The sequence below is a fragment of the Medicago truncatula genome, chromosome 1 (genome assembly GCF_003473485.1).
Source record: "Medicago truncatula cultivar Jemalong A17 chromosome 1, MtrunA17r5.0-ANR, whole genome shotgun sequence".
Taxonomy (NCBI): domain Eukaryota; kingdom Viridiplantae; phylum Streptophyta; class Magnoliopsida; order Fabales; family Fabaceae; genus Medicago; species Medicago truncatula.
This window is the reverse complement of record NC_053042.1, coordinates 12784434-12811807: the sequence shown is the minus strand read 5'-3', so window position 1 is coordinate 12811807 and position 27374 is coordinate 12784434. Positions and strand designations below refer to the sequence as shown.

The 27374-nt window shown below is 33.2% G+C and overlaps 2 protein-coding genes across 3 annotated transcripts; both read left to right on the top strand.

Moving 5' to 3' along the window:
- LOC25482701 (protein CHROMATIN REMODELING 19) lies at positions 1–10311 on the top strand. 2 transcript variants are annotated; one of them, XM_013611292.3, is made up of 12 exons: positions 4–672; positions 751–868; positions 1615–1655; positions 1748–1998; positions 2083–2263; positions 4370–4555; positions 4684–4857; positions 4971–5129; positions 6853–6930; positions 7033–7169; positions 9436–9654; positions 9774–10311. In XM_013611292.3, the coding sequence occupies exons 1-12, from the start codon at positions 142–144 to the stop codon at positions 9934–9936; spliced, it is 2238 nt and encodes a 745-aa protein (XP_013466746.1). In that variant the 5' UTR covers positions 4–141; the 3' UTR covers positions 9937–10311. The 2 variants fall into 2 exon arrangements, with proteins under 2 accessions (XP_024634817.1, XP_013466746.1); XM_024779049.2 differs by lacking the exon at positions 9774–10311 and having other exon boundaries at positions 1–672; positions 9443–9579.
- Positions 10312–21866: 11555 nt separating this feature from the next.
- Positions 21867–27048, top strand: LOC25482698 (protein indeterminate-domain 5, chloroplastic). Its single transcript, XM_024778859.2, has 4 exons — positions 21867–22139; positions 22272–22445; positions 22905–23301; positions 25792–27048. Exons 2-4 carry the CDS (start codon positions 22289–22291, stop codon positions 26813–26815), a joined length of 1578 nt encoding a protein of 525 aa, XP_024634627.1. The 5' UTR covers positions 21867–22139; positions 22272–22288; the 3' UTR covers positions 26816–27048.
- Positions 27049–27374: the final 326 nt, after the last annotated feature.

Sequence of the window (27374 nt, the reverse complement as noted above, 5' to 3'; positions counted from 1 at the left end):
GAGAGCGTCATCGGTCGCGGGTGCCGTATTCCAAACGTCGAATAGTACCTTTTTCCACCTACACCTACGCCTTTACATTCCCCGCGCTCGTCACTTTCCTCTCTCATTTTCAACTTCTCCAATTTCTAGGGCACACAAAAAATGAAACCCGAGTTATACGAAATTTCCGACGACGAATGGGAGAATCATTCTTTCAAACCCTCACGTGTTTTAAAACGACCTCGTTCTCCTCCTCCGCCTCTCGAATCTTTCTATTATAAACCACCGCAACCACCTCCTCCTCCTCCTTCTTCTGTGACCGTTTCTGACGACGACGATTGTGTCGAAATAACGCGAAATACCGATAATATCCTTGATGAATTAGATGATGCTGAATGTGATGCGGCGGCTGCTGCTCCGGCAGCGAAACCTGGACGGAGGTTTATTATAGATGATGAGGATGAAGAGGATGCCGGAGGTAGTGGTGGTGTGGATTTGTATGAGATTGATTCAACTGAAGATGAAATTGAGGAAGATATTGAAGACGCAAATGAAGATGATTTGGTTGGTAAAGCTTTGCAAAAGTGTGCGAGGATTTCGGTGGAGTTGAAAGGGGAGTTGTTTGGTTCTTCTGGTGCGGTTTGTGATAGGTATTCTGAAGTTGAATCTTCTTCGGTTAGAATTGTTACTCAGGTAATGGTTATGGTTGATTGGTTTTTGTTGCTTTCTTTGGTGGTTTTGAAGTGTGATTGATTGTGTGGTTATTTGTAGGATGATGTTGATGTTGCTTGTGGTTCTGAGGATTCGGATTTTCAACCGTTGTTAAAGCCGTATCAGCTTGTTGGTGTTAATTTTTTGCTGTTGTTGTATCGGAAGAGGATTGGAGGAGGTAAACTTTTAGAGTGTTTGGTTATATTGCAGTGAATTTGAATTATGTGGAATGATTTTCTGTGTTTTTCTATGCAGCAACACATGCACAGACACCGATCATGCATTTCTCAATCTTGTGACTATTTTATGTGATGTGGTGTTGCATTCATTGTCGTGGAACAACTGTGTTTTTCTATGAAGCATTGACGCATGCACGAACACTGATCACGACACTGACACTGATACGTTGCACCAGTATAATTGAATGTAATCACATGTCAGTAGCATGCCTTAGATCAGAAGTGACAGCACTTCAGAGGTGTTTTTATATTTGTATCTCTTGAGTTTGTGTTTGTTGGAACATCATTGTGTAGTGCCACTGCTATTATGTTTTTAAGATTTCCCGTTATCACTAGGGTACACTGTTTGGGATTTAGGGGTTAGCATGGTTGTCATGAATCTCTTGTTTGACTTTTGATTTCATGTGTCACATACATTATTGTGTGTATAGTACCACTGAGATTTCATTATGGATTTCTCAATCTTGGTGCTGCATCATTGGATTCATTCTTGTGGAACGACATGCATGCTGTGTGTTTGCAGCTTTCAAGTTTGTGTTTATTGGAGCATGATTGTGTGTATATTGCTAATGTGATTTTTTTTTGAAGCTTTGTGGTTTTGATTATGGTACAGTATTTGTGCTTTAGTGTTTAGTATGGTTGTCATGAATCTTGTGATTGACTTTTGATTTCATGTGTCATACAGCCATATTGGCAGATGAGATGGGCCTTGGCAAAACGGTTCAGGTGTGTTGTCCTGTTTTTTTGTTCATTTCTCTAATTTTGCTTGTAAGCTTTGACATTTTAGAGTAAGATATGTCATGTGTTTTTGTTTTTAGGCAATCACATATTTGACTTTGTTGAATCACTTGCACAACGATTCTGGTCCACATCTTATAGTTTGTCCTGCTTCTGTTTTGGAAAACTGGGAAAGGGAACTAAAGAAGTGGTGCCCGTCCTTTTCTGTCCTTCAATATCACGGGTCTGCACGCGCAGCATACTGCAAGGAGTTGAATTCCTTGTCCAAGTCAGGATTGCCTCCTCCATTTAATGTTCTTCTCGTCTGTTATTCACTTTTCGAACGACACAGGTTCTCTTTCCTCTATACTTTTGTGCTACTTATATGACACTTTTCATAGGTTAATTATAGTTTTAAAATATATATTTGTTCTAGTGCACAGCAGAAAGATGATCGCAAAATCCTGAAGCGTTGGAAGTGGAGCTGTGTGCTGATGGATGAGGCACATGCTTTGAAGGACAAAAATAGCTTTAGGTGGAAAAATCTGATGTCTGTTGCTCGAAATGCGAACCAACGCTTGATGCTGACAGGGACGCCTCTTCAAAATGATCTACATGTATGTATAACTTAGTGTTGTGTGGCTGTTTTTTCATTTATATATTTCAAGTTACTGAACAAATCACTGGAATATTTTTTTCTCGCACAAAATATCTATATGTTTTGGCTGGGCAATATTACAATGTTATATGCTAAGTTCATGTTTTGCAAACTCAATTCGTCGCTGAAGTCGGATAAAACTATTTACCTTCTACTCTGCTTAGTCTTAAATCTCTCACATTTCATAGTGGCATAGTGACTATTAGCTTAAATGTTGAGCGTCAGAATTGTTTGATACTTCCTTTTTATAGTTGGACGTATCCATGTTTCATTCCGATTCTCAAGTGGTTAATATTAAGAAAGAGACTGACATTATGAATTTATGATAGCAACTGGAATTTAATATAGGAATGAAGGGAAAAGTCAAGGAGTAAGCCATCATTACTGTGTATAAGGAAATATGGAAACAGAAAGTGGAAAATTTCATTGAAGCAAAATTCCTCTAAGAGGAGTCCTCTTCCCTATGGTAGTAGCCAGATCCCACAATCATCAAAATGATTCTCCACCCTCCCCATCCCCACCGCTTACCTCATATTCACGTCATTTTCACTGATTCTTGCATCTTACTCCCTCCCTCTGCTGCAATGTGTCCTGTTTGTTGGGAATCAGCAAAATAGGATCCTTTCCACAACTAACAGATTTCCTTCCACTGCAGCTCTGCTCAGCCCACCACATTTCCTTTCCTACACATGCTCTTTTTCTTCACTGTGTGATACATCCTCATGGGAGGTTCATAACTGGGCCCATTACATTACTTTTGGTTTGAAGCAATGGGTGGATGGAACTAAGCGGAAAAAGTTGAGGTTGAAAAATCATTTAGGAAGAAGAGATGGAGCATTACATATTTTGACTTTGAGTGATTTTGAGAGGAGTAGGATTTTTTCAGGTTTGAGGCTTTTAGAGGTGTTACTATAATTACATTTCGCTGATCACACCTTTTTCATTTTTGAAGAAAAGATGTAGGTTTATTGCTTAAGAGAGGTGTTAGATTTAGATATGTCCTAGGATAATTAATCCTAGATCACACAAGTCTCTAGACTGTACAACTTACTAAGTTAGTGCTAAGTAGTTAAAGCATTCGATGTATTTAGTGTAAATACTATTATAAATATATGAGGTGTGATCTACCCAAGACACACAATTTACACAGAACACACATAGTTTACAAAAAGAAATAAGTTTATCACTTTTTACATATTAGTGATTAAAGGTTCGTTTAGTTAGTTGAGAAGTTTCTTGAAAGGAGTGGATTTCGTTACAAGGACCATATAGTTTGTATGTTTTTGTATAGACTATTGAGTGCTATTTCTGTTTTTGAATGGAAAATTAGCTTAAATTTTGTTGGTTTTTGATGAATTAGTTAATGAGGTTCTGAATTCTGATAGGATTTATAATTTCTCTATGAAAATATAGAATCGATAGAGAAAAAGGATAGAAAGGGAGATACACTGCAGACTCTTAGAGGATCTGCTTCCTCCTTGTCCAAAGGCATCAAATTCTCCCTGTCTTCAAATTCTCTACCCTTATCTCTTCTTACTTTTATCACAAACTTTTATAGAATTCACATCTCACATGTCATCATCCCCACCTTTCCCTGCTACTGTAGAATTCTTTTATTTCCATGATGAATATTCCATTTAGCCTTCACAGCACTGCCTACCTGCACACCTGGCACTATTGCTTGCCTAACAGATTTCTTCATTATTTTTGACATTAAAAAGTCTTTCATGAATATATTAGAAAATAAATTAACAAAACTGTTGTGCTTATTGATTATTACTGTAGTATGTAGCTTGTTGATCTCAATGTTGATGTGATTTCACATGATCAAAACCTCTGGTGTTTCATCCATATTATACTATACAGTTCCTTTTGAAAAACTGTATGGAAATACACAACTTGCTAGAAACATTTTGGAAGTTTGTGATAGGCTTGTGTAGTAACAGCTACTGCCAGGGAAAACAAAAGGAATAAACCTGTCAATCTGTCATCTCTATCTTTTGGTTTTGCTGGTGTTAATATAAATATAATTCCTGAAGTAAGCCTTGTAATGAATTTGTTACAGGAGTTATGGTCTATGTTGGAGTTTATGATGCCAGATATTTTTGCTTCTGAAGATGTTGACTTAAAAAAGTTACTTGGTGCAGAAGATAAAGATTTAACTAGTCGTATGAAGTCTATATTAGGGCCATTTATTTTACGCCGCCTGAAATCTGATGTGATGCAGCAACTTGTTCGAAAAACACAGAAGGTATGTTTGTTTCCTTTAGTTTCATTGAGTTAGTATGCTCTTCACCTTCAGCATATCCTGTTTCTTTATTTGTTATTATAATAAGCTTGTTATATACAATTGATTAAAGGCAAACTGTGTTACTGCAGGTTCAATATGTCATAATGGAAAAGCAACAGGAACATGCTTACAAGGAAGCCATCGAGGAGTATCGTGCTGTTTCACAAGCTCGGTTAACAAAATGTTCTGATCTGAACCCAAAAAATGTTCTTGAAGTTCTACCTCGACGGCAAATAAATAACTATTTTGTTCAGTTCCGCAAGGTTCGTCCCTTTGTACATATTTATATTTTGACTTAAAACCCTGTTATTTTTCCTTTTTGGATTAACACAGCTTCTTTTCATTTTGTTATATATCTTGTTAATTCCTATTCCAGATTGCGAACCATCCCTTGTTGATAAGGCGAATTTATAATGATGAGGATGTTGTTCGCTTTGCTAGGAAGTTACATCCAATAGGTGCTTTTGGCTTTGAATGTACTTTGGACAGAGTTATAGAGGAACTTAAAAGTTACAATGACTTCTCCATTCACCGGGTAATCTTCTACTCTGAAAATGCAATTTGTCTGTCTATCCCCATCTTTCAACAGTATGTTCAAGTAATTCATTAGAATTTTTTTCCTTCTCTATTAAAATTGTCTGTTGCAATGAGGTTCCAGGTTTACTTAACCCTACTGGTGCAAAATTATGTCTGCGGCCCTCTAAGTTTGATCATTTTTCCGGATTAATCCATTAAGTTTTATTTTTCCCAATTTGGTCCTTTATCTTACAATCTGTTTGCACTGTTAGTCCTTTGTTTAACTCTCAATAACAATTAGTGAAACCGGAAGCACGTAGCGATTAGGGTCCCTGTGTACTACTGCAATTAATTGTCCCCCATAATCCACTTAAAGGACTTGGAATTGTAAAGTAGCTTCGACAATCAACTTGACTGTGCTCTTGGGATTAGATCTTAACATTTCATGGTAGTAATATGGGAAAATGGTCAAACTTAAAGGACTGTAGACATAATTTAACACAACTTAAAGGCTAATAGTGCAAATAAAATGTAACATAAATGACCAATTAGAGAAAAAAAAAAACCTAAAGGACCAATCCAGGAAACTGGTCAAACTTAAAGGACCGCAGACGTGATTTTGGCTAACCCTGCTTGTCAGTAGCACAGGACGTTGAATTAGTTGCTATAGAGCTCCCTCCACAAAGGGATCCGGAAAAGAGTTGGATTCGTTATAGATCTTTTATCAGAAGTTTTACCTTGTATTTGCAAGAGGATTCAATCACTCAAACCACTACACCACCAACAACAACAACAACAATGATGGGGGAAAAGCTTATATTGCCCCACTCCCTTTTAGCCTTTAGGTCTAGGTTGAAGGGGAAGATGAAGTTTGGGCCATTAAGGCCCAATCTGTAAAGATATACTATAAACATCATAAAAAGTTCAGCGATATGTTAGACTTTTAGATCAAAATAAAACAATAGTAGTTAGCAATATTAAACAAATAATAAAATAAAATAATATTATGACAAATACCTACGTGATAAAATATTAATAGTACCGATAATAAAATAATTACTTGTATATATTTAGTATAAAAATACTTGATAGTATAATTTTTTTTAAAGAGTACAACAACAACCATGCCTTATCCCTCTAAATAGGGTCGGCAAAATATTTTAGAGTATTAATAATATAGTTATAAATTATTTAGATACTATTATTTAGATAGATAAATTAGTACTTGGATATAAAATATTTTATATAGTGTACATTAAATAAATATAAGTTATTTTGGACACACACACATGTACATATGTATGTATGCATGCATAAATAATCAAAGAGCGGCCCTATCAGGCGGCCCTATCCCAGTTTCAAGGTCGGCCGCTCCGTTCCGCTCTCTGGGATTGACTAGTATGATGTTGCCAACCTTTATAAATTTAAGAATTTTCACCTCAAGTGTATTATAGTATTGATTTCTAGCTACTATTTACTGTGTAGTCGATTTAGGTTTTCTGATAACCTTCCCATCAGTATTCATCTATTCCTCCGTCAATTTTTTGGCACGTTACATTTTCTGTTAGTTATACCTAGGTGGGTAATGTGTTCTCATCATTATACTTGCAAAAACGTAGTACTCTTTAATAAATACAAGTTTTTACTGGCACTATAATTAATTTAACTTGATGGTAATTGTTGTTTCGGCTTTCTGCATATTGTTGGCTTAAATTTGAAGCCACAATTTTTTTGGTTTGCAGCTTTTACTTAATTATGGTACCAATGATAGAAAGGGGATCCTATCAGATAAACATGTTATGCTTTCTGCGAAATGTCGGGTATGATTTTTGAGACTCAAGATCTTGTAATTGTCAACTATACTGTTTTTGGCATGATTGTTTGCTGGGCATGCTGAGATTGAGCTACTCTGGATAATGTAGGCTTTAGCGGAACTTCTTCCATCACTAAAGAAGAGTGGTCACCGTGTTTTGATCTTTAGTCAATGGACATCAATGCTTGATATATTGGAGTGGGCTTTGGATGTCATTGGGTTGACCTACAAACGGCTTGATGGAAGGTAATGCTTTTATGACATTAAAATTAATTTCCGAATCAAATGACGTATGGTTTATGGCACATATTATGCAGGACAATATTGTCAGCGACTAAACTTGGACCAAATTAAATCATGTATAAGAATAATTTGTTAAAAGTAGCTGTTTGTGTTTTGTGCTGATAATGACTGAAGAGTTGGTAAAATCTGTTTTGAGGGTTGAATGAATTTTTGTAACGTAAATAGGTGATCTTTAAGGTAGAAACTAGAAACAGACGAGGTTCTAGGCATGATGCAAGATTTGAACCCACATTGTCATGACTGTGATGATGTGGTTTATTTCATTGGTCCAATTGCCAACATGAGCTACAACTCCATATTTGTATGGCAGATTTATGGCCGGCCAACAGTCTTCCATCGATAACACTTATTAACACCTGAATGTGTAGCTTTGACCTGGCTCTCCTTTTTTGTCTTTCTTCCATTTGCTTGTATTTAATTACTCCATCCGGACCGAATTATACGAGAAAGTTGAGTAAACAAAAACCAATGTCTTTGGTCCAAAATTTGAACCAAATACGTCAACTTTTGTTGGCCCAACTTGCTCTTATATTTAGGACCGAAGGGAGTACATTATTATGCATTGAGGAAGTCCCAAGTAAAAGTAACAATGAGAAATCAAACAAAAAAGAAACAAGATTGATGTAGTAAAGATCTCTAGTCTGTTTTCACGAGAAGCTGGGGGTGGACTACAAAGAGAAGCCATGAAAACTGTATGTTATCCTTTCACTGTACAACTTTAAGGAAAGGTAACCCTCTCTTCCAGATGGTTTTCCATTTGAAGGAATGCAATTTTTAGGACTGAGATGGAATTGCTAGAAACCTTTCATACTCTGTTTGGTTTTCGTATTTGGGACGGGCTTAGTAATTTTCTCCCGAGAATGCATGATCACAGGACAATAATATCTCTGAAAAGAAATAAAATTTTCTTTTTCCCTGCAAGAGATGCTGGCATGGCAGAGAGGTGGCTAAGATAGAGGCTTTTGACCCTTGACAGGGATTGACAAGGGACATTGACTTTGGTTGTCAAACTGTCGAGTGGACACATAACTATACAAGTTTAGAACTTAGGCATCAAAGTTTTCGTATTTGGGACGGGCTTAGTAATTTTCTCCCAAGAATGCATGATCACAAGACAATAATATCTCTGAAAAGAAATAAAATTTACTTTTTCCCTGCAAGAGATCCTGACATGGCAGAGAGGTGGCTAAGATAGAGGCTTTTGACCCTTGACAGGGATTGACAAGGATGACATTGACTTTGGTTGTCAAACTGTCGAGTGAACACATAAATATACAAGTTTAGAACTTAGGCATCAAAGTCGAGTTAACTTTCTTGCACAATTGTTTTCTGCAAACTTATGCACACCCTCATAGAATCATGAGTCTGAGGACTATTAATTGGGTCTACAACATAATGGTTATTTTCTCCTAGATATGCCTACAATGACCATGATTTAAATAAACCTAATTGTCACAGCTTAATGATCAGGCTCCATAGTGAACAAACCATTGACCTCATTGTTGTAGCATTTGATTCCACATAGCTCTCGACGTAAACAAAGCCGCAAAGCAGAAAACATGAAGAAAGTCCATTGTTACCCTTTGCAATGAACCTAACAGGCCAACATGATCAGTGAACCCAACATTGATGAGGCAAAACCTATTCCCATCACCCTTTACTTTCAGTAATCAGTGTTGTCAAATTTCGGCTATGGAGTTGAGGCATTGCGGTTTTTTAATTAGCTGTCCCATAGGATGAAAACTTACGATATATTCCGTTGATAGCACTGTTAGTAATTTGAATCTTGTGGTTGTCAATTTTCCTAACGATATTGACCTTGTTATGCTATTCTTGTGTGATAAGTTGTGAAATTATTTTATGATATGGTCTGATCTAGTCTGTTTGGATGTTTGAATATTTACTATGCACGTAGTAAATTGTGTTCCGAAAAACAATTTTACACATTTGTTTTTACGACAAGAAGGTTTTTCTTGGCCAAGATATAGATGCAGGCCTTTAAACTTTTTAGTTTATAATTTTCTGTTTATGTGGTTGTTTTGCTTTGCCTTTCAAATAGTTTCAACTATTTTATACTAGTGTCTAGCATGGTTTTCAGTATCAAATATTTTATCAGCCAGTCTACTTTGCAGCATGACTGAAATGTGCACCATTTCAAGTATTGTTCTCCAAGTGCTGCTTTCCTTACTCTTTACTATTTGACTCCCAGCACACAGGTAGCAGAGAGGCAAACAATAGTCGACACATTCAATAATGATACTTCAATATTTGCATGCTTGCTTTCAACTAGAGCTGGTGGACAAGGCTTAAACTTAACTGGAGCTGATACGGTTGTGATTCACGACATGGATTTTAACCCACAGATTGATAGACAAGCAGAAGATCGTTGCCATCGAATTGGTCAAACAAAGCCTGTAACCGTATACAGGTATTTGCTCATTCTCACCCTTCACTCTCATTAACATTAAGATAAGAACTTAGCCTTGGAATTTGGTTCCCTTTTAATGCTTTGGCGGATTGTTTTCTTATGATCATATTCCACTGCAGGCTGGTGACAAAGGGAACAGTTGATGAAAATGTGTATGAGATTGCAAAGAGAAAGCTAGGATTAGATGCTGCTGTTCTAGAATCCATGGAAGAGATCAAAGAAGGGGACATGCCTGAGAAGACGATGGGAGAGATATTGTCCGCAATTTTGTTAAATTATTGATTGAGCCAATGGAAATGCTTTGGTTTATATATCATTCTCTATCTTCTACCTTTTCTCCCTAGGTTTGCACTTCTTTCTTTAGTCCCGATCTTAATGATCCATTTAGACAAATTGGCCACCCTTGAAATCGGTACTAAAGACAGCTTTGCCGCCCTAGAAATTTGTAAGATTGCCAAATTGATGTACACTAGTCTTTATTCATGTATTGATGACATGAATAATCTCTATAGGTAGATAGTTCAATAGGAGAAATTAGTATTAACAATCACAGTAGAAATTAGCGTATTTGTTGAACATTACTCTTGAAGCATCTATGAACATAGCTCATGCGTCGAAACTTCGTTCATTTATTAATTGTTGAGTATTGAATATTTATATTTCCAAGTTACAACTTTTTATTAGTCTGTTGTACCTGCTAGTGTTAGTCGGTGCAATCACATCTGTGCACAATTTCTATTAGCCTTTGAAGGGGAATATTCTCCAGCCGTCTGTTTGATGAGAAATGGAACTTCACAATATATCTAAAGGAAAAAAGTAAAATGAAAGCTTGCATACGCATTTATAAAGCAATCATACGCTATCATTCTTTGGAGAATAGCTACAAATCATCTAAATAGATAACTTGAATCAACTTCAAGTTTCCGAATTCATGAACATAATTATACCAGTGTTCTTGTTCATGGCACTTGATTATCACATTTAGTTCAATGAAAAATATATTTCACTCGCAGAATGACAAATTACCAGATATTTCATACTCTCCTCCGGATACTATTGTAAATTCCTCTTTTTTTTTTTTTTTTTTGCTTTCTGGATTTTAGGATCCGAAAGTAGGGCGCACAAGTAATTTCGGACCGAAAAGAAATTCATTTACAAAATAATGTGTGATATGCTATGATTTTGGAATGAGCCAGGACACCTACCCTTTTTTTTTCTATCTGATGCAACTAGTTTGTAACAAGGTTTTGTAATTGTACACACCCTGCCCAGAACTTTTTAGCCACTTTTTATCTACGAGAATTTCATTAAACATTTATTAAAAGTTTAAAGGAATAAGTTAACGTGAACGAGTTTTTATCAAAAGTGTAATTTGATATCAATTTGTGTTTATGGTATATAGTGCCAAACAAAGAAATTCTCTACTTTTTCTTTGTTGGCTTCAAATATGCTCTTTTTGATTTGTATAATTTGTCTATAGCTGATTTAGGGAATGAGTCCAAGCCATGGAAACGAAGCCCCACGTTGATATGTATAGACAAATGCGTTTTAGATGAGACTTTCCTCATAAAGCAAGAGTTGTGTAAAAACAAAGAATTGTAATGAGACAAGTTACGAAAGAAAGAGGAAGGATGCCAAAAACTGTTACTCGTTATGTCACTCTTTACTAAAGTTCTTACGTACAATAAGATTTCAGTTTACGTCAACTTGATGCTACACAAAGAATCATCTTCGATCCTCCCACTCTTTATCTACTTTTGTATGTAGTGTAGTGATTGCATCAAAGGCATTGAGTTGATCAATTTCCTCTTTTTCTCAACAATTCGATCCTATGAAAGGTTTCAAGTTTACCCCGTGAAAAGATCCTTCAATGTAAAAAAACGGCCTTCGGTTGTTTCTTTCACAAGAGTACTATAGTACACTCAAAGTATACCAATGAGTATCCGAAGACATAGATTAGGATAGTTGCTCTTTATGCACCTCAAAATTGTTCACCTTGTTGAAAAACATGTCGGGATTTACAATCTGATTTGATTTTACATATAAAATTAGTCTTTTGGAAGTTACGAATCGATTGAAATTTAGGTGTATGAAGAGCAACTATTGAAGATTACTAATCATCAGGATATGCCGAACAAGTTTAGATGTCTAAAACAAATTCTATTGTGAGACCTTTTACAATATAAAAAAAATAAATGAAATGAATGAACATTCATTATTAAATTGAGCCGAGAGTTGAAACCCTAAATCAAAGAGAATATGGGGCCTTCAATTTTACCAACTCAATTAGAGAAACATTCATTATTAAATTGAGCTGGCTCTAGTAGTCGTCCATTACCTACTCTGTCAGATAAAAATATTATTTGTGTCGTCCTATATTTGTGCAGATTTCCTTTGGTTAGGTATTTAGTGGATTTCATGACATTCACAACTATATGTAGATGACCACATATATGGGTCATTTTTCTCACAAAGGTGCATGTAGAAGGAGATCATCTAGTTAGACATATTGAACTTCCCTTAGAAATGATTATGGACATGGAAAGAGTCTGTTATTACTGTTGTGTTTGTTCCTGAAGAAAGAGAAAGGAAAGATAGTAAGGAAAGGTAAAGAGGGTGAAAGATGAAATCTTCCTTGTTTGAAACAAATGAAAATGGAGAAAGAAAGATGAAATCTTCCCTTATATAAGGATATATATGTCATTTTCTAAAGACATATCCATGACTGTCTCAAAAAATATTAAGGCCTAAAACGAACTCTAAGAATGAGGTTTCTTTTTCAAAATAGATGATAAAACCAACTTTTTTTAATCTCTGTTGACATAATGTCGATCAAAGATAATATTTATTAATTTTAATTCTGGAAACCTTAAATATATAAGAGTTAAAAAAAAAGTATAAATTTAGGGCCTATAACAAGGGCTTTATTGGTCTAATGGTTTAGACAACCCTATACATATCTTTATTTTCTTTTAATTTTTCTTCCCTTTCACTCCTACCAAACAACCAATAATTTATCTAACTTTTCATTCACTTTCATTCCTTCAATATTCATTCGTCTTAGTTTTAATTCTTTCCTCATCCAAACAATGCAAAGGAGTATGTGCATCAATCCCTCAAAGAATGTATCCATGAAGGCTAAGGAGTGACATTATTAGTAGTTTTGCTTTCATTTCAACTTCTTGTATCTTTGGAGGTAAAAGAGAGATTTGCATCCCCATCCACATCAAACTATAGTGGATAGTTGAAATATTCGTCCATTTTATCTGTTGTATCGGCTAAGCTATCCCAAAAATTTAAGAGGATATGATTGAGTTTTGTGTGTGTTTTCTTTTAATTACTACCTCCGTCCATAATTATAAGACCATTTTGAGAATTTTTTTTGTCCCTTTTTATAAGACACTTTTGCTATTTCCAACTACATTAATTATTTCTTTACATACATGCCCCTATTATTATACATCTTTTTCTTCAATCAACAGTAAATAACATGTTGAAAACATAAATCAACTCTCTCTCTTAAAGGATAAAATTGTAAAAACAATAGTAATTGCAAACATATTTAATACTAATATCCAGTATCTTAATTCCCGTTATTTTTTTTAAAAGGGTCCTATAATTAGGGACGGAGGTAGTATTAATATTGTTAAGTTTAAATGCAATTTTGATCTTCTATTTTGATAAAATTGCAATTGTGGGCCCTTATTTTTAATTGCACAATTTTGGTCTTCCATTTCAATTTTTTGCCAATCCATAATTATAACCATCCAATTTAATGACGTGACAATATATTAGGTGACATGTCGTGAATGTGAATGGTCTAATTGATGAGAGTCTACAAACAAACAGGTGTTAAATTGAATAGTGATCAATCTTACAAAACCAAAAGAAGATCTATTAAAATGAATGATACAAGGGGATGAAACTGAGTAAATAATTGATCGCCATTTCATCAAATTGGATAATCAAAATCATAGATTGGAAAGGAATAAACAAAACCAAGGAACTAAAATTACACTATTAAAACGGGAGAACGGAATTGTGGTTTTGTCAAAATAATGAAACTAAAACTATATTCACACCTTATTGTTATAAAAATAATTTGAGACTCATCCATAATTCCTGTCCCAATTTATTTTGAGTTTCATAAAGTGGTGATTTTTTTTTATTTTTAAAAAAGAAACTAGATTAATAATAATTTCATTGTAAGTTTTTCTTTAATTATTTTACTAAAACCTGTTTTTGAAAGGATTTATCACTCTATCTTGAGAATTAATTCCATTGGTTCTTTTTTGAACAAGCAAAAATGAGATATATTAACACGGACACCGTAATTGTTACCGCACAAGGTGTGCCAAACAATCACGAAAATGTCAAGTTCCAAACAAAATTACAACCAAATCAGTCAATACCCAAACATAAAAGCGGGCTCGACCACCACTGATGAATACTAAAACTAAATACAACATTGCTAGCCTTTAACCACCACAAAGAAGTTGATTTCACTTTATCTAACATTTGTGGCAGAGTACTTTGTCTATTTCTAAAATTCCTATCATTCCTTTCATTCCACAACACCGAAACACAAAGCAACCAAATCAAGTGGAAGAAAGACCGTCGCCTTCTCAAACAACCTGCGTAATTTTCTCAAACTACCACACTATTTTTTTGAGTTTTTTATTTTTATTTTGACAAACAAAAATTCACAATAAAAAAGCAGTAATTTTTCCTAAAGGTCGAACTATAGTTTACCTAATTTTTGTGGAATAAAGAAAGTAGTAATTTTAATACAATGTCTATAATAACTATAGTTGTTTTTCCTTCAAAAAAAACTATAGTTGTTCCGTTACATAAAAAAAGTCTCACATTGCATTAGAATCGGGGCAATGATAGTTTATATACAACACTCACACTCTTCAAGCAATCGAGAAACCTTTTACAAACGACAAAACTGTTAGGTCTTACGCAAGACTGAAATCTGACAAGAACTCAGAAAGGCAGTTTGTGGACTTGATATCAAAATATTGACGCGCGAGATAAGGATCGAACCCACACCACTTCCGAGGCCTTACCCTTTATCCAACTAGCCTCGACCAGGGAGCTACTGTTACGGTACATAAAAAATTCCCATATTCTTTAGGAATGGCCAATGATAGTATATATACAACACCCACACTCCTTACCCCCTAATGAGGCGCCATTTTCAAAGGACAAAACTGTGAAGGCTCACACGAGAACTAAATGAAACTAATACCTCAAAAACACAATGATTTAGACTTTTGGTCGGAGCATTGGTATGCTAGATAGGGATGGAATCCACGCCACACTTGAGGGCCATACTCTTTAGCCCCTTAGGATATATCGCCCGAGAGCTACTATTGTGGGTACACCAAAATTCTCTCTGTTTTTTTTTTTTTTTTTTTAGAATCAAGGCATAAGATAGCTTATATACAACATCTGCAGTCCTCAATTCAATCCAACGAATCATATTTTATAAAACACAAAACCTTGAGGCTAACATAAGACCTACAATGGGCAACACCTTGACAAGGGAGTGTTGTGGACTTGGGGTTGGAACAATAATCATGTACGTATTTGATAATCAAAATAACTATTCAGTTGCAGAACCATATGCTCCATCATACTTGCGTCTACGATTTGGGGAATTGGATGACAAACACTAGAAAAATTAATACTGCACATCATTAGAAGAGAAATTGGAAGAAGAATAAACTGGAGTTTCATAGTGCAAAAGAGAATAGAAAGAGACGATCATGAATATAAAAAAGATATAAACAAAAGAAGAGTAATGATAATCGTACAACCATTTAGTGACAACCTTCCTTTTCTCTCTTCCTAGTGATCAACAACAATAGAAAGAGAAAAAGGAAGAAAGAGAGCAAACACATTATGTAAGTAAGAGAGAATGTTCTTCAAAAGTTATCATAAAACGGTTGTACAAATATTATTTCTCAAAAAAAAAAAAACTTAAGTTTTAAATTATACAATTATCCATCACTTTATTATAAAATTAAAAGAAAACTTAAGTTTTAAATTATACTATAATGGGTGTATTATAGCAGTCATAATTAAATTGGGTTAGAAAAAAATTGTCATATTGCAAAAAATGAAAGAAAAATTAACGTGTAAAGAAAAAATATAGACCTCCATTTTGAGTTTTTTTTTTTCTCAATATAAATATGACAAGCATAATCAGATTGGGAGTAGTAATACCACAGTGGTATTACCACCTACCCTTTTATTTTTTTGATAGAATTATCACACTTACCCTTTTCGTACGTATATGCGAATATTTGTTATTAGTGTATATGGTTTTCCATTTTGAAACGATTTGAGTACTTTCGCCCACACCATGCATGTCTCAAATTTGAGGTTCCACCGAAAAGGAACCGCACAGAAGAGGGACCACAAGGGTGACCCAGCTTCATGTGTCCTTCTAATGTCAATTCAGCACTCACTTACCTACAACAAGCAATTCACATGTCTGCATGTGTGTTCTCCATCGTTTCTATTTGTTATTCTTATTTGCACTAATTTTCAGTAGGGTAATGTTTGATGGACATTCATTTATCCGTTTACACTTGGGGTGGTTTTTACATCTCCATTCAGATCCTTGTTTTATTTTATTGGAGAGTGTAAATTTGGATCCATCACATCACATAAATAAAATGATTGTTACTTTTTTCACTATGAGTTTCTCGCGCACCTTCTAAAATCCGATCCAACTTATCGCTTTTTTATAGAGATTGTCGTTCAACTTAGTAATTACTAAATTTATTTTAAAGGATAAAAGTAAAATAAAATTGAATAGAATTGCAGGGTTGAATTGCACTGCCCAATGCAAGATTAGGTTTGTGATTCAGATAGTTAACATTGATTAGGGAATCCTTCGAATCTCCTCTTCGTCTTTGTTGGAATTAAACTTTAAGAAACAAACATCTATGTGTGGTGCCTACTTTATGATTTAATAAAACCAGCGGATAAAAATCACACAAAGCTTCTCACAACAATTATATGTCAGACTAACCTATGGCGTTGTCCAAAGAAGGGAGTAAAAAATAACTAGATTTCAAACTTGAATTTCTTAACCTCTATAGGAAATAGTAGTTAGAAAAGTCAATGAAACTGATATAATTTCGGGTTGTTAGTGCCTACTTTTATCATACGGATCATTCTTCAACATTATAATTCAAATTAACCAATTGAAAAAAGCATTATGAACAAACATGATCTAATTTAAATCGGGCACAATAAAAACATAAACTGAATGAAAACTTTATTAATTATATCCAACAAATAAGAAGGAGTTCATCATGGAACCCTAATCAAGAGGTTTTGTTGCTCATGGCAACAAACGTCATAACAAAATAATAGAAAAGCATACCCTAAAGAGAACAAGAGAATGACAAAATCCTGCCTTGAAGCTTTGAGTTTTGACCCTTTCCTTGAATTGTCAGTGTTCTGAATGAATAATAATATGTGCAAGAGTTTCTATTTATAGAAAATAATTAACTAGGGTTTAGAAGAAGAAAACTGGGCATTTTGCACCGATCCAGCTTGAAAAACAAGCTGCGGGAAATTTCTGCCCGCAGCTGGGTGCTAATGGCGCCTGAGGCAACCCGTGAGGTACGAATTCTTGGGTTTTTCTCCCTTTTCGATCATTCTTTCGTCTGGAAACTCCTAGGGAACTTGAGATGAGTTTTCTACAAAACACCTACGAAATTGCATGATCTAGGATAAAAATGAATTACAACGACTTGAATGAAAACAATACAATATGTTCCTCAAACCATTGACAACTCCTCTATCTCTCAACTTATTTGTCTTTAAATATAAAGAAAAGTACTAAAAACATAGTAAAAAATATCATGATGCTTCGTCATCATATATGCATAATAGGTCATTGGTAAGAAAAGTTTTCTAGGCGAGAGACCAGAGAATCATAGAGGGGTGTTTTCCAACCCCCTTTCATTTCTAGAGTATGTTTTTATTTCTTTTCCTTTGATTATATATTCAGTTACCCTGAATGGCTAAAAACTTAAGATTATGGTTTAGAGATGAACGTATGTTATTTTACAGATTTTTCAACAAGTGCATGACAATCGCCTTTATCAATTCTATCTTAAATTTATTTATATTATATGTATCATTCTAAATGCTTTTCAATTCCTTAGAACTAGAATCTTCCTAGGTTAGGATTTACATGTTGATACATTGTTTTAACCGAATTCGTTACATATAATTTACTCAAGATGTTCATCGAGATTGGGAATTTCTCTTGTATAACTAGTATATGATTAGGTTTAACGTTCTTAAACGCCCATGCAAGTAAAAGTTCCAACATCACTATTGCAAAGCAATATGAAATCAAAGGGGCCTATAATCAGAGACGGGGTAGCCTTACTTTGTTAAATATTGTGAATATAAACCTTAGGTAAAAATGTGATATAGGAACATGCACTAATGCAACAAAGACATGAAGGAATTTCGAAGAATCCTAATTGTCGTCAAACTCCCTGTTTAAATCTTTTTTTTATTTTCACCGCAAAACATCAATCTTTCAAACTCCCTCAATTTATAGTTTTTAATCATAAGTTTATTATATTGCATAGTAGAAACAACAATCAATGTGGAGATGATAACTTATTACTTTATTACTTGAAACTGTTAGGTGCACTTGCCAAATCTGTCATCCTATATTGATTATGTATTAGAAAGATAGAGATGTACGAATTTAGTTTGCCCATAGTCAAAAGTTTAACATATTCAAAAAGTCGACAAATTTGTGGTCGTTGGATCAAGATCAGACTATTAATCATGATTTCAAATGTGATATTTTTCCATTTAAAAACTGGATTGAAAATTTGTATTGTTCGAACTAAATCCAAAGACTAAAAATGTGTTAAATACGCAAATGCATCAAATATTGACTGCATAAAATTTTATATTGAACACGATAGAGAGAAAATAAGGTCAAATATTGAAGATGATAGAGAGAACATAAGTTATTGAATAAGTGTTTAAAATTAAATTTGTATAAATATCAATACCCATTTTGTACAGGGGTGGGAGTACCCCTCTTTGTTTATATTTAGAATAACATACTTTTTGGTGGTAAAAAAAAAGTAGTGATATTTGTACAATTATTTGTGATAATTTTTTTTTTTTAAAAGAGAAAAAATAAGATCATATTATGAGTATAAGAAAGAAAATTATCCCAAAATGATGGTAAAAGTATGTTTCTAAAAAACATGTGAGGAGCTTGTACGTAAGAAATCACAACGTGGGGTCAAGCCGTTATCGTAGCTCGTGGCTCATATAGAAAGTTTTGGTGATGAAAGGATAATGAGAAATCTTTAGCCTAAACAAATATAAAACTATTATTTTTGACGGAAATATAAAACAATTCTGAATGCCTAACAATACCACGATAAAACAATATCTTGTTCATGCATTCCCAGTTATATATGTTAAGCATTTATATAATCCAAAGCTTGATCCAGAAAGCATTATTTATTAAGACAAACGATAGCCCAGATTCTGCATCTATGCTAAGTATTTCAAGTCATTTGAATTTAGAAAGAAAAAGGAGAATGTTAGACAAATAATATAATTTTAAACTATACAAAATAGTGTAATTAACAAAATTGTCCCCATCAATGTAGAGTTGGCACCAACCACTGAAAATGCCTACCTTTAATATACAAGTTGATATCGCCTTGCATGAGGTAAAATGTTGAACAAATAGAGTAATAATTGTATTTATATTAAAATAAAAAAACAATTATCTCGAACAACAACCCACAACAACAATATTTTTAAGAAAAAACCTACAACAAGAATAATTAAAGAGAAAAAAACCCTAAAACAACAATAATTAAATTGCCATTACTAGTCACTTGGAGCATAATTCAACCGGTACCGACAACGCATTAGAATATGTAAAAACCGAAGTTCGAACTCTATATTTTCCACTTATTCATCTTAAGAGTGAGATTCTAACAACTAGATAGTTTGACAAAAAAAGCTGTCATTATTAGACCCACTTTTGGATAATGGTGAAATCAATCTCATGATCATCTCAGAAGTTTTGTCGTCCCTCAAAAAATCGTAGGTGAGTTGGGTTTCAAGAGTTGGCTAGGGCAAGAGAAAGCCGCCAAATTCAAAAACACTAACAAAAGTACTTGCTTATTAATATCCATCGATATATAAGAGTGAGTTGCTACTGTTCAATCACTTGCTGTTCAGTTCAGTTCCGTTTTTCTTCAAAAAAAACTTATTGTTCACCTTCTTGCAGAATCGAGGGAGGTTGGAAACTTGTAGACAAGCCTTAAAATCGTATGACTTTAGCCTAAGTAGAAGTGAGATAAAATATATAAAATGTAATATCAGTAAAAGGCGTGGTAGTTCTACCTTAGAGGTGAAAGTTGAGGATCGTATCATACTACAAGTTACACAATTTAAATATCTTGGATCCATAGTATAAAACGACGAAGAAATAGAAGCTGATGTAAATCATCGAATTTATTCTAGGTGGTTTGAAATGGAGAAGAGCCTCTAATGTCTTATGTGATATGAAAGTACCACTCAAGTTGAAAGGAACATTTCACGAGACAGCGGTAAGACCAGCAAGTTGTATGCAACATAATGATGGGTGATACAGAACAAACATGAGAGTAAAATAAGCATAGCGAAGATGATGATGTTGTGTTGGATGTATGATATAGCATTATGACGTTGGATTCATATACCTGACTGCACGTAGAGGAAAAAAACTTGATTGTTGTTGTTTTTTAATGAACACATGCTTAAATATTAAAATACATCTAACGACCGTTTTGGACTCTTGAAATCATGTTGAAATATATTTTGAATTTTCTAAAAGAATAAAAAAAAAAAAAATACTCAATTTTAAACGGAAATCACCTTAAATAAAAAAAGAAAAATATTAAAACGTGGTTTCAAGGGGAGTGGATATGATCCCGTGAAAACTTTCGCAGTGTAAAATCCAAACAATTAAGTATATGTGAAACGCTAACAAGTGTTCTTAGAACACTTGATAAGAAGTTTAAAATGAAAATTTATCTTGGAATTTTTATATTCAATACATTGATTCATCAAAAAACAATTTTTTCTACATAAAAGTTATCCATTTTTCACTACTAAAAAAACAAAAATTAGTGAGGGAAAAACTTGAAATCCCTCTATAATTCCGTCACTAAATTTTACGACCAAGAAATTTGTGAGAGATTTATTTTTTTTCTGTCACTAATTTCCCTCCCTAATATTGCTTTTCCTAATAGTGAATTTTCTATTTTTTTATCCTTATAGCACTTGTTAGCAAAACCCTAAGTATATTATCTTTCTTCATTTTAACATTTAATTCCTCACATGTATTTTCTCTCAAAAAAAAAATTCCTCACATGTATTTATTATTTAATGGTTAGGATTACACTAGATCCTCCTGTCACTCGAGAGGATCCGGTCCCGATTTCAAGAGCCAAAAAATGATAACGAAATGGAGGAGATTTTTCTTAGTTTTCGTTAAAAAAATATATTTTATAAATGATGTTTTAAATATACTTTTAAGCAACATGGAAGTTTAAACTGACTCAACCTTGGACTTTCAAAAACATTCAAACTCGTGATACTTTACTAACAAGAATATAACCTAAGTTGGCTCCAACAATATGAGAGTAAACCTTTGTCTTTTGACTCACAAGCTCAACTTGTATTACCAACTAACTTAACCACAAGTAGTATAGTATTTTTCTAACACAAATTTAATTCTTAGTATACAATATAAAATGAATCACAGTTCATGTTTTTTTTTACTGATTTACTGTTCAATGTATATTGAATGACCAAATTGACATATCCAAAATCCAAACCAACCAACTTGATATATTTAACTAAAATTATTATAGAATAAATTTAAAAAAAAAACATATATTCTAATTATAATATCTGACAAATGATGGCAGGAAAAATAAGGAAAAAAACAACTTGTGTGTGCTTGTTGGCAATAAGATATGAAACAAGAGTGTAAGGCCTACACACAGGTCGGTGTGGCCCCAAAAACCACAGTAGCCTGTGTGCTGTTTAAGAGTTGCATAATAATAGTGACATAAATTACCCTCCATAATAATTTTTGGTAAATTTTTTTTTGTATTTGCAAATGTATAGAATCAAAGGAAGAGACAAAATAGTGTAAAGAGAAAGAGATATGGGTATTTGTATGGGTGGACAAGTATGTTGAGTAGTATTATTTATGTAGAAAAAACATCAAATGATTGAGGAATAAAAAGAGAGGTGTAGCAAATTTTTTACTCATAAGTTTATTGTTTTCTTCTCTTTTATCTAAGGATTGTTGCTGTCTCCTTAGATACAAATTCTTCTTGGTGTTTTCTGGGTTTATTCTCAAAAGCTTTTTTCAAAGAGACAAGAAAGCAAGGAAAATTCAGGTCATTACTTTCTTTGTTTTTTTTTATCTATACCTTTTTTTATTTATTTTCCAAGAGACAAGAAAACATGCAATTAATTTTAGTTTGAGATGATAAATATTATTAGATTGTGACAAATTTAAGAAATTTCAGATTTGCATCAAGAAAACATGGCTGCTGCTTCATCATCTACACCTTTCTTGGAAATCAGACAAGAAAATCAAAGTCAGATTACTCAACAACATCAATCTTCCACAGATGCTTCATCAACTGCTGCTCAACCTTTAGTTCCTCAGAAAAAAAGAAGAAATCAACCTGGAACACCATGCAAGTACCTTTATGCATTCTTCATTATTTCAATACTTTAAATGATTTATAATTATATTAAACATAACCCTTTTGTGAAATATTTCTGGGTTTCTTCTCAAAATATAAGCTTGATAAGTAAACCCTAAATTAATCTTGAATTTTTTTAGTATAGGGTTATCAAAGTTTTTTTTTTTTTAATGAAAAGTGGTTTGAAATTGAATGGGAAATCTTCTTCCCTCTATGTATATCTATCTATATATACTATTTGACTTTTTTCTTAACTTTTTAAATTATGTTTAAGCTACTATTAAACAAATTTTATTTGAAAAAAATATTGATTAGTCCTTACTCAATTGAACTCAACATGCAATTGAACCATGCCATTCAAAACAAACAAAAAATAAAAAACATAAAGTTGTGTAACTTTTTTAATTTTTTGGCTTTTTGCTTTTAAAATATATTTCAATATGAAAACAGATCCAGATGCAGAGGTGATAGCACTATCTCCAAAGACCCTAATGGCAACAAACAGATTTGTATGTGAAGTGTGTCAAAAAGGGTTTCAAAGGGAGCAAAATTTACAACTACATAGAAGAGGACACAATTTGCCTTGGAAGCTAAAGCAAAAGAGTAACAAAGAGCCAAAGAGAAAGGTTTATTTGTGTCCAGAACCAACATGTGTTCACCATGACCCTTCAAGGGCTCTTGGTGACCTCACTGGAATTAAGAAGCACTTTTCTAGAAAGCATGGTGAGAAAAAGTGGAAATGTGAAAAGTGTTCTAAGAAATATGCTGTTCAATCTGATTGGAAAGCTCATTCTAAGACTTGTGGTACTAGGGAGTATAGATGTGACTGTGGCACTCTCTTCTCAAGGTACCAAACTAAATTTCAAATTTTTTTATATGCAAATTCCACATTGTCATACACTATTGAGAAAACATATAAAAAAAAAAAAATTGATTAAAATTTGCTTAAAATAGGGTGATCCATAATTGAAACTGGTTTTGTATTAGACAACCCTCTAGTTGATTCTCTTTTGTGGTATTAATCCATAAACTTGAAAGAAACTTAACATATGCATGTTAATACACATTACCCATGGTTGATCTATTTTTTTGTTTGACAGAATGAAAGTTACACCATTTTGTTAATATAATTAAAATTGCAAAATTTTTATCTTCAACAATATTAAAATTTGGTTCAATCTATTGATGCATTTTAATTTGGTGCCAAAGTTTTAAATTACATTTGTCTTTAATTTTTGACAATTTATAATTGTTATAAAATAGTTTTTGAGCAAATAATAATTAATTAAAGCTTTCTAAGCAGCATTTTGATTAGACCATGAAGAATGTAACACACACATTGTCCTCACCTAGATTCTTATGGATGCCAAGAATAGTAAATTTGAGTAATTTTTAAAATAAAAATGAAAAATAACAAACAAAGGTTGTTGAAGAAAATGGTCGTAAACAAAAGTTAAAATAGGGCAAGACCATTGAAGCTTTTTGTTGTGTTAGTTTATGCGTGGGTTTTAGTGGAGGATATGGCAGTGTAGACTGCTTGCACGTGAGTACAGTGTATAAATGGGGTTCAAAAAATTGAAAATGTTTTTAAGATGAAATACAAAAAAACCAAAACAATCTCAACTTATTTTCTTTTGTTGTGCTTTGGGAACAACGCCACTTTTATGCTTATTCCCATTCACATGTTGTTAAACCAGCACAGTGTGATACTGTGTTTGTTCTCACATGAGTTGAACTTGCTTGGTTTTGTTTTCTTTTGTCTTGGAATTTTATGCATTGTTTTATAACTTTGTACAACTTTTTCTTCTTCTTCTTCTTCTTTCATTATGATGAATATTTTTGAGTCAGTTTTGTATGTTTTTCAAGTCCATAATATATATAATTGCATGGTTGTATACCATTAAGTTATGAGAGAGATAATTTTTTCTCTATCAAATTTTACGGTCAACTAGGGCAATATATATTTTGTACAATACTCTTATAATGGTCAATGGTTAATTTATTTCTTCAAGTGATTTATGCATCAATGCAAAAATTCTCTAGCATTAAATTTTGCATATCTATTGTTCATGTTTTCTCAAAGATTTTCCGGGAATATAGCACCTTTTTAATAGTACGATCGTATTCACAAGAATTATATATGATGATGATAAGAAGTGGACAAACCCATGAGACAGTTTGCATTAATTGAGGGTGGCCCCATTGTATGGTTTTGATTATTGGCTTTCATCAATTTTGTAAAATAATTATTTGCTTTCAGTGATCAAAGAGAGGACTCAAAGTGGTAGTTCGATAAGGAGTTGTTGGTGTGTATAAGATTTTGGCATAATCCCATGGGCCCTCTTTTTTCATTGTTTAATGCTTAGATCGAATCTTTATCAAAATATGTCTTCATTATTTAATGCTTAGTTTTTCTTTGTTCCCTTAATTGTTTTTATGAAATATATTTCCCTAAAATCCTGCATACTTCACATTTATATAATAACCATACACGGGTAAAGTATGAATAAATTTTATACTATGTTCTAATTTTAGACTTAATTTTTTATCTCACTTTTTATACATTAAAAAATTCTCTTGGTAGTAAACTTTTTGTATCTTTGTGTAGTCACTAGCTAGGTTCTTATTTGGTTAATTATAATAATTTGTATCATCGCTCATTAATTACTTCTTTGCAGCCCAATTAGATGAAGCATATTGCATGTTTTTGAAAAAGAGAGCATATTGCATGTTAGGGACACTTTATAGTGTAATAAGTCGATCATGTTAAGGTCACCCAAATTATATTTTGGATAAATTCAATTATTTAAGCCATTTTTCACACTCCTTATTAGTACCACCTTACTTAAACTCTATCTTTCTCTTCATTTGTCCATCACACCTAGGACATATTTTATCTCCTTTTTCTTTCTTCCCTTTAGAGGTTTATTCACTCAAGGAAACAAGAGAACCATTATCCAATTTAATTACCTTAGAATTATTTCTCATGCAGACAATGGTTTTGGCAAGCTAAGAGATTAATTAAATACTAATAAAAAGGTTTAAGGATCAAATCCTAAAAATTAAAACTTAACTAATTAATTTAATAACATGCTTTTTAAAATGTATATATATTAAAAGAAATGGACATTTCCATTAATATAGTTTTGAATTAAATAAAAAATATAAATGCACATATTTCTAAAATTTGAGACATTAATTAGACATTTATACACCAAAACTATAGTAACGAAGATGTCGATGTATTTTTACAATGACTAAAATTGTGTTTACTTCATTATTTAGATAGATACTAACAATAACAAACTTGTTATTTCCAATGTTGTGATTTTTGCAGGCGTGATAGTTTCATCACTCATAGAGCATTTTGTGATGCACTAGCACATGAAAATGCAAGACACCCTTCAAACATGAACCCTTTGGCAACTCATCTATTTTCCACAAACCACATGAGTTTAGGTCTATCCCAAATAAGCACCCAACAAGGAGCCACAAACAACAACATATTAAGCCTAGGTAACATTCCTTGTACACCAAAATATGAACATCATTTAATCTCACCTTTACATCAATCTTCATCATCATCATTTGGTCAACAACAACAACAACAATCAATGTCTTCCTCACCTTTCTTCATCACTGATCCAAATCAAACTTTCCAACAAGACCTTCATCAAGGACAATTCTCAAACAAACAACTTCATCTTCATCATGGTCTCATGCAACTTCCTGATCTTCAAGGAAATACCAATAACAACACAACTTCTTCGTCGGTATCGCCTTTTAACCTAAGCTTCTTTCCAAATACCAATGGTAACAACACAATGCATGATCAATTCAACAACATAAGTGAATCTCATCATCATCAACATCATGAAGGTTTTTCTTCACTCTTTGGTAATTCATCAATGCAACAACAAGAGAACATGTTGTCTTCGCCACACATGTCGGCAACTGCATTGCTTCAAAAAGCTGCTCAAATTGGTTCAACAACAACAACTATCAACAATAACAATGGTGTAGAATCTGATGAACAACATCAACATCTACATGGATTGATGAACTCTCTTGGGAATGGAAACACTTCAATATATGATAACAATAACCTTGGTCAGTTTCACAATGTTGAGGATGAGAATAAAAAGATGTCATCGTCACAACAAAGTCTAGTTGGTAATTTGTGCTTTGGAGGATCAGATAAATTGACTTTGGATTTTCTTGGTGTTGGAGGAATGGTGAGAAATATGAATACTACAAGTGGTGGAGGATTTTCACAAAGAGAACAGCAACTACACTCCATGAGTGCAATGAACAACATGGATCCTAAATTGGAATCAACACAAGGAAATCAACCTTTTTGAAGATCAACAATGGAAAAAGCTGTTGGGTGATGATATAAATTAAATAGGAAGCAAAAAAAAAAGTTTATCAACATTTTACATGTTCTAGTTTATGACCTCAAAAACAATGCCCTAGTTTTAAACTTTTTTTTTTTTTTACTTTTCTTTTGTAATTGACAATTGGTATTTTAGTTTATGAATTCTAAAATGTGCAATGTATGTGCCATCAAGACATGAAAAACCTTCGAGCTCAATGAAACTTACAAAAATAATTATATTTACCTCTTGATAAGGAAATTAGTCGAGAATATTGTTGTGAAAATCCCAACTTAAATCCTAAAATTTAGGATTTTACGACTTTCTTCACATTCAACGACTCAAATCTATAGTAAAATCCTTAATAGTCTCCAACAATTAGGTTGGAACTTATTGATAATCCATGTAGTTATCTCAAATACACCCTTTTCCCAATTTCAGACACTTTGTCAAGATAGATTCTATGGTGAGGTTTAGCATGGGAAAACTACTTTTTTCCCACCATGGGAAAGTTAGTTTTTGACCATTAGATCAAACCAAGAAC

Coding starts and splice junctions, on each gene's coding strand:
- LOC25482701 (XM_013611292.3), top strand. CDS start 142: ATGAAACCCGAGTTATACGAAATTTCCGACGACGAATGGGAGAATCAT. Junction 4,858..4,970: donor ATTTTGTTCAGTTCCGCAAG/GTTCGTCCCTTT, acceptor TTCCTATTCCAG/ATTGCGAACCATCCCTTGTT. Junction 7,170..9,435: donor TACAAACGGCTTGATGGAAG/GTAATGCTTTTA, acceptor TTTGACTCCCAG/CACACAGGTAGCAGAGAGGC.
- LOC25482698 (XM_024778859.2), top strand. CDS start 22,289: ATGGCTGCTGCTTCATCATCTACACCTTTCTTGGAAATCAGACAAGAA. Junction 22,446..22,904: donor AAATCAACCTGGAACACCAT/GCAAGTACCTTT, acceptor ATATGAAAACAG/ATCCAGATGCAGAGGTGATA. Junction 23,302..25,791: donor TGTGGCACTCTCTTCTCAAG/GTACCAAACTAA, acceptor TGATTTTTGCAG/GCGTGATAGTTTCATCACTC.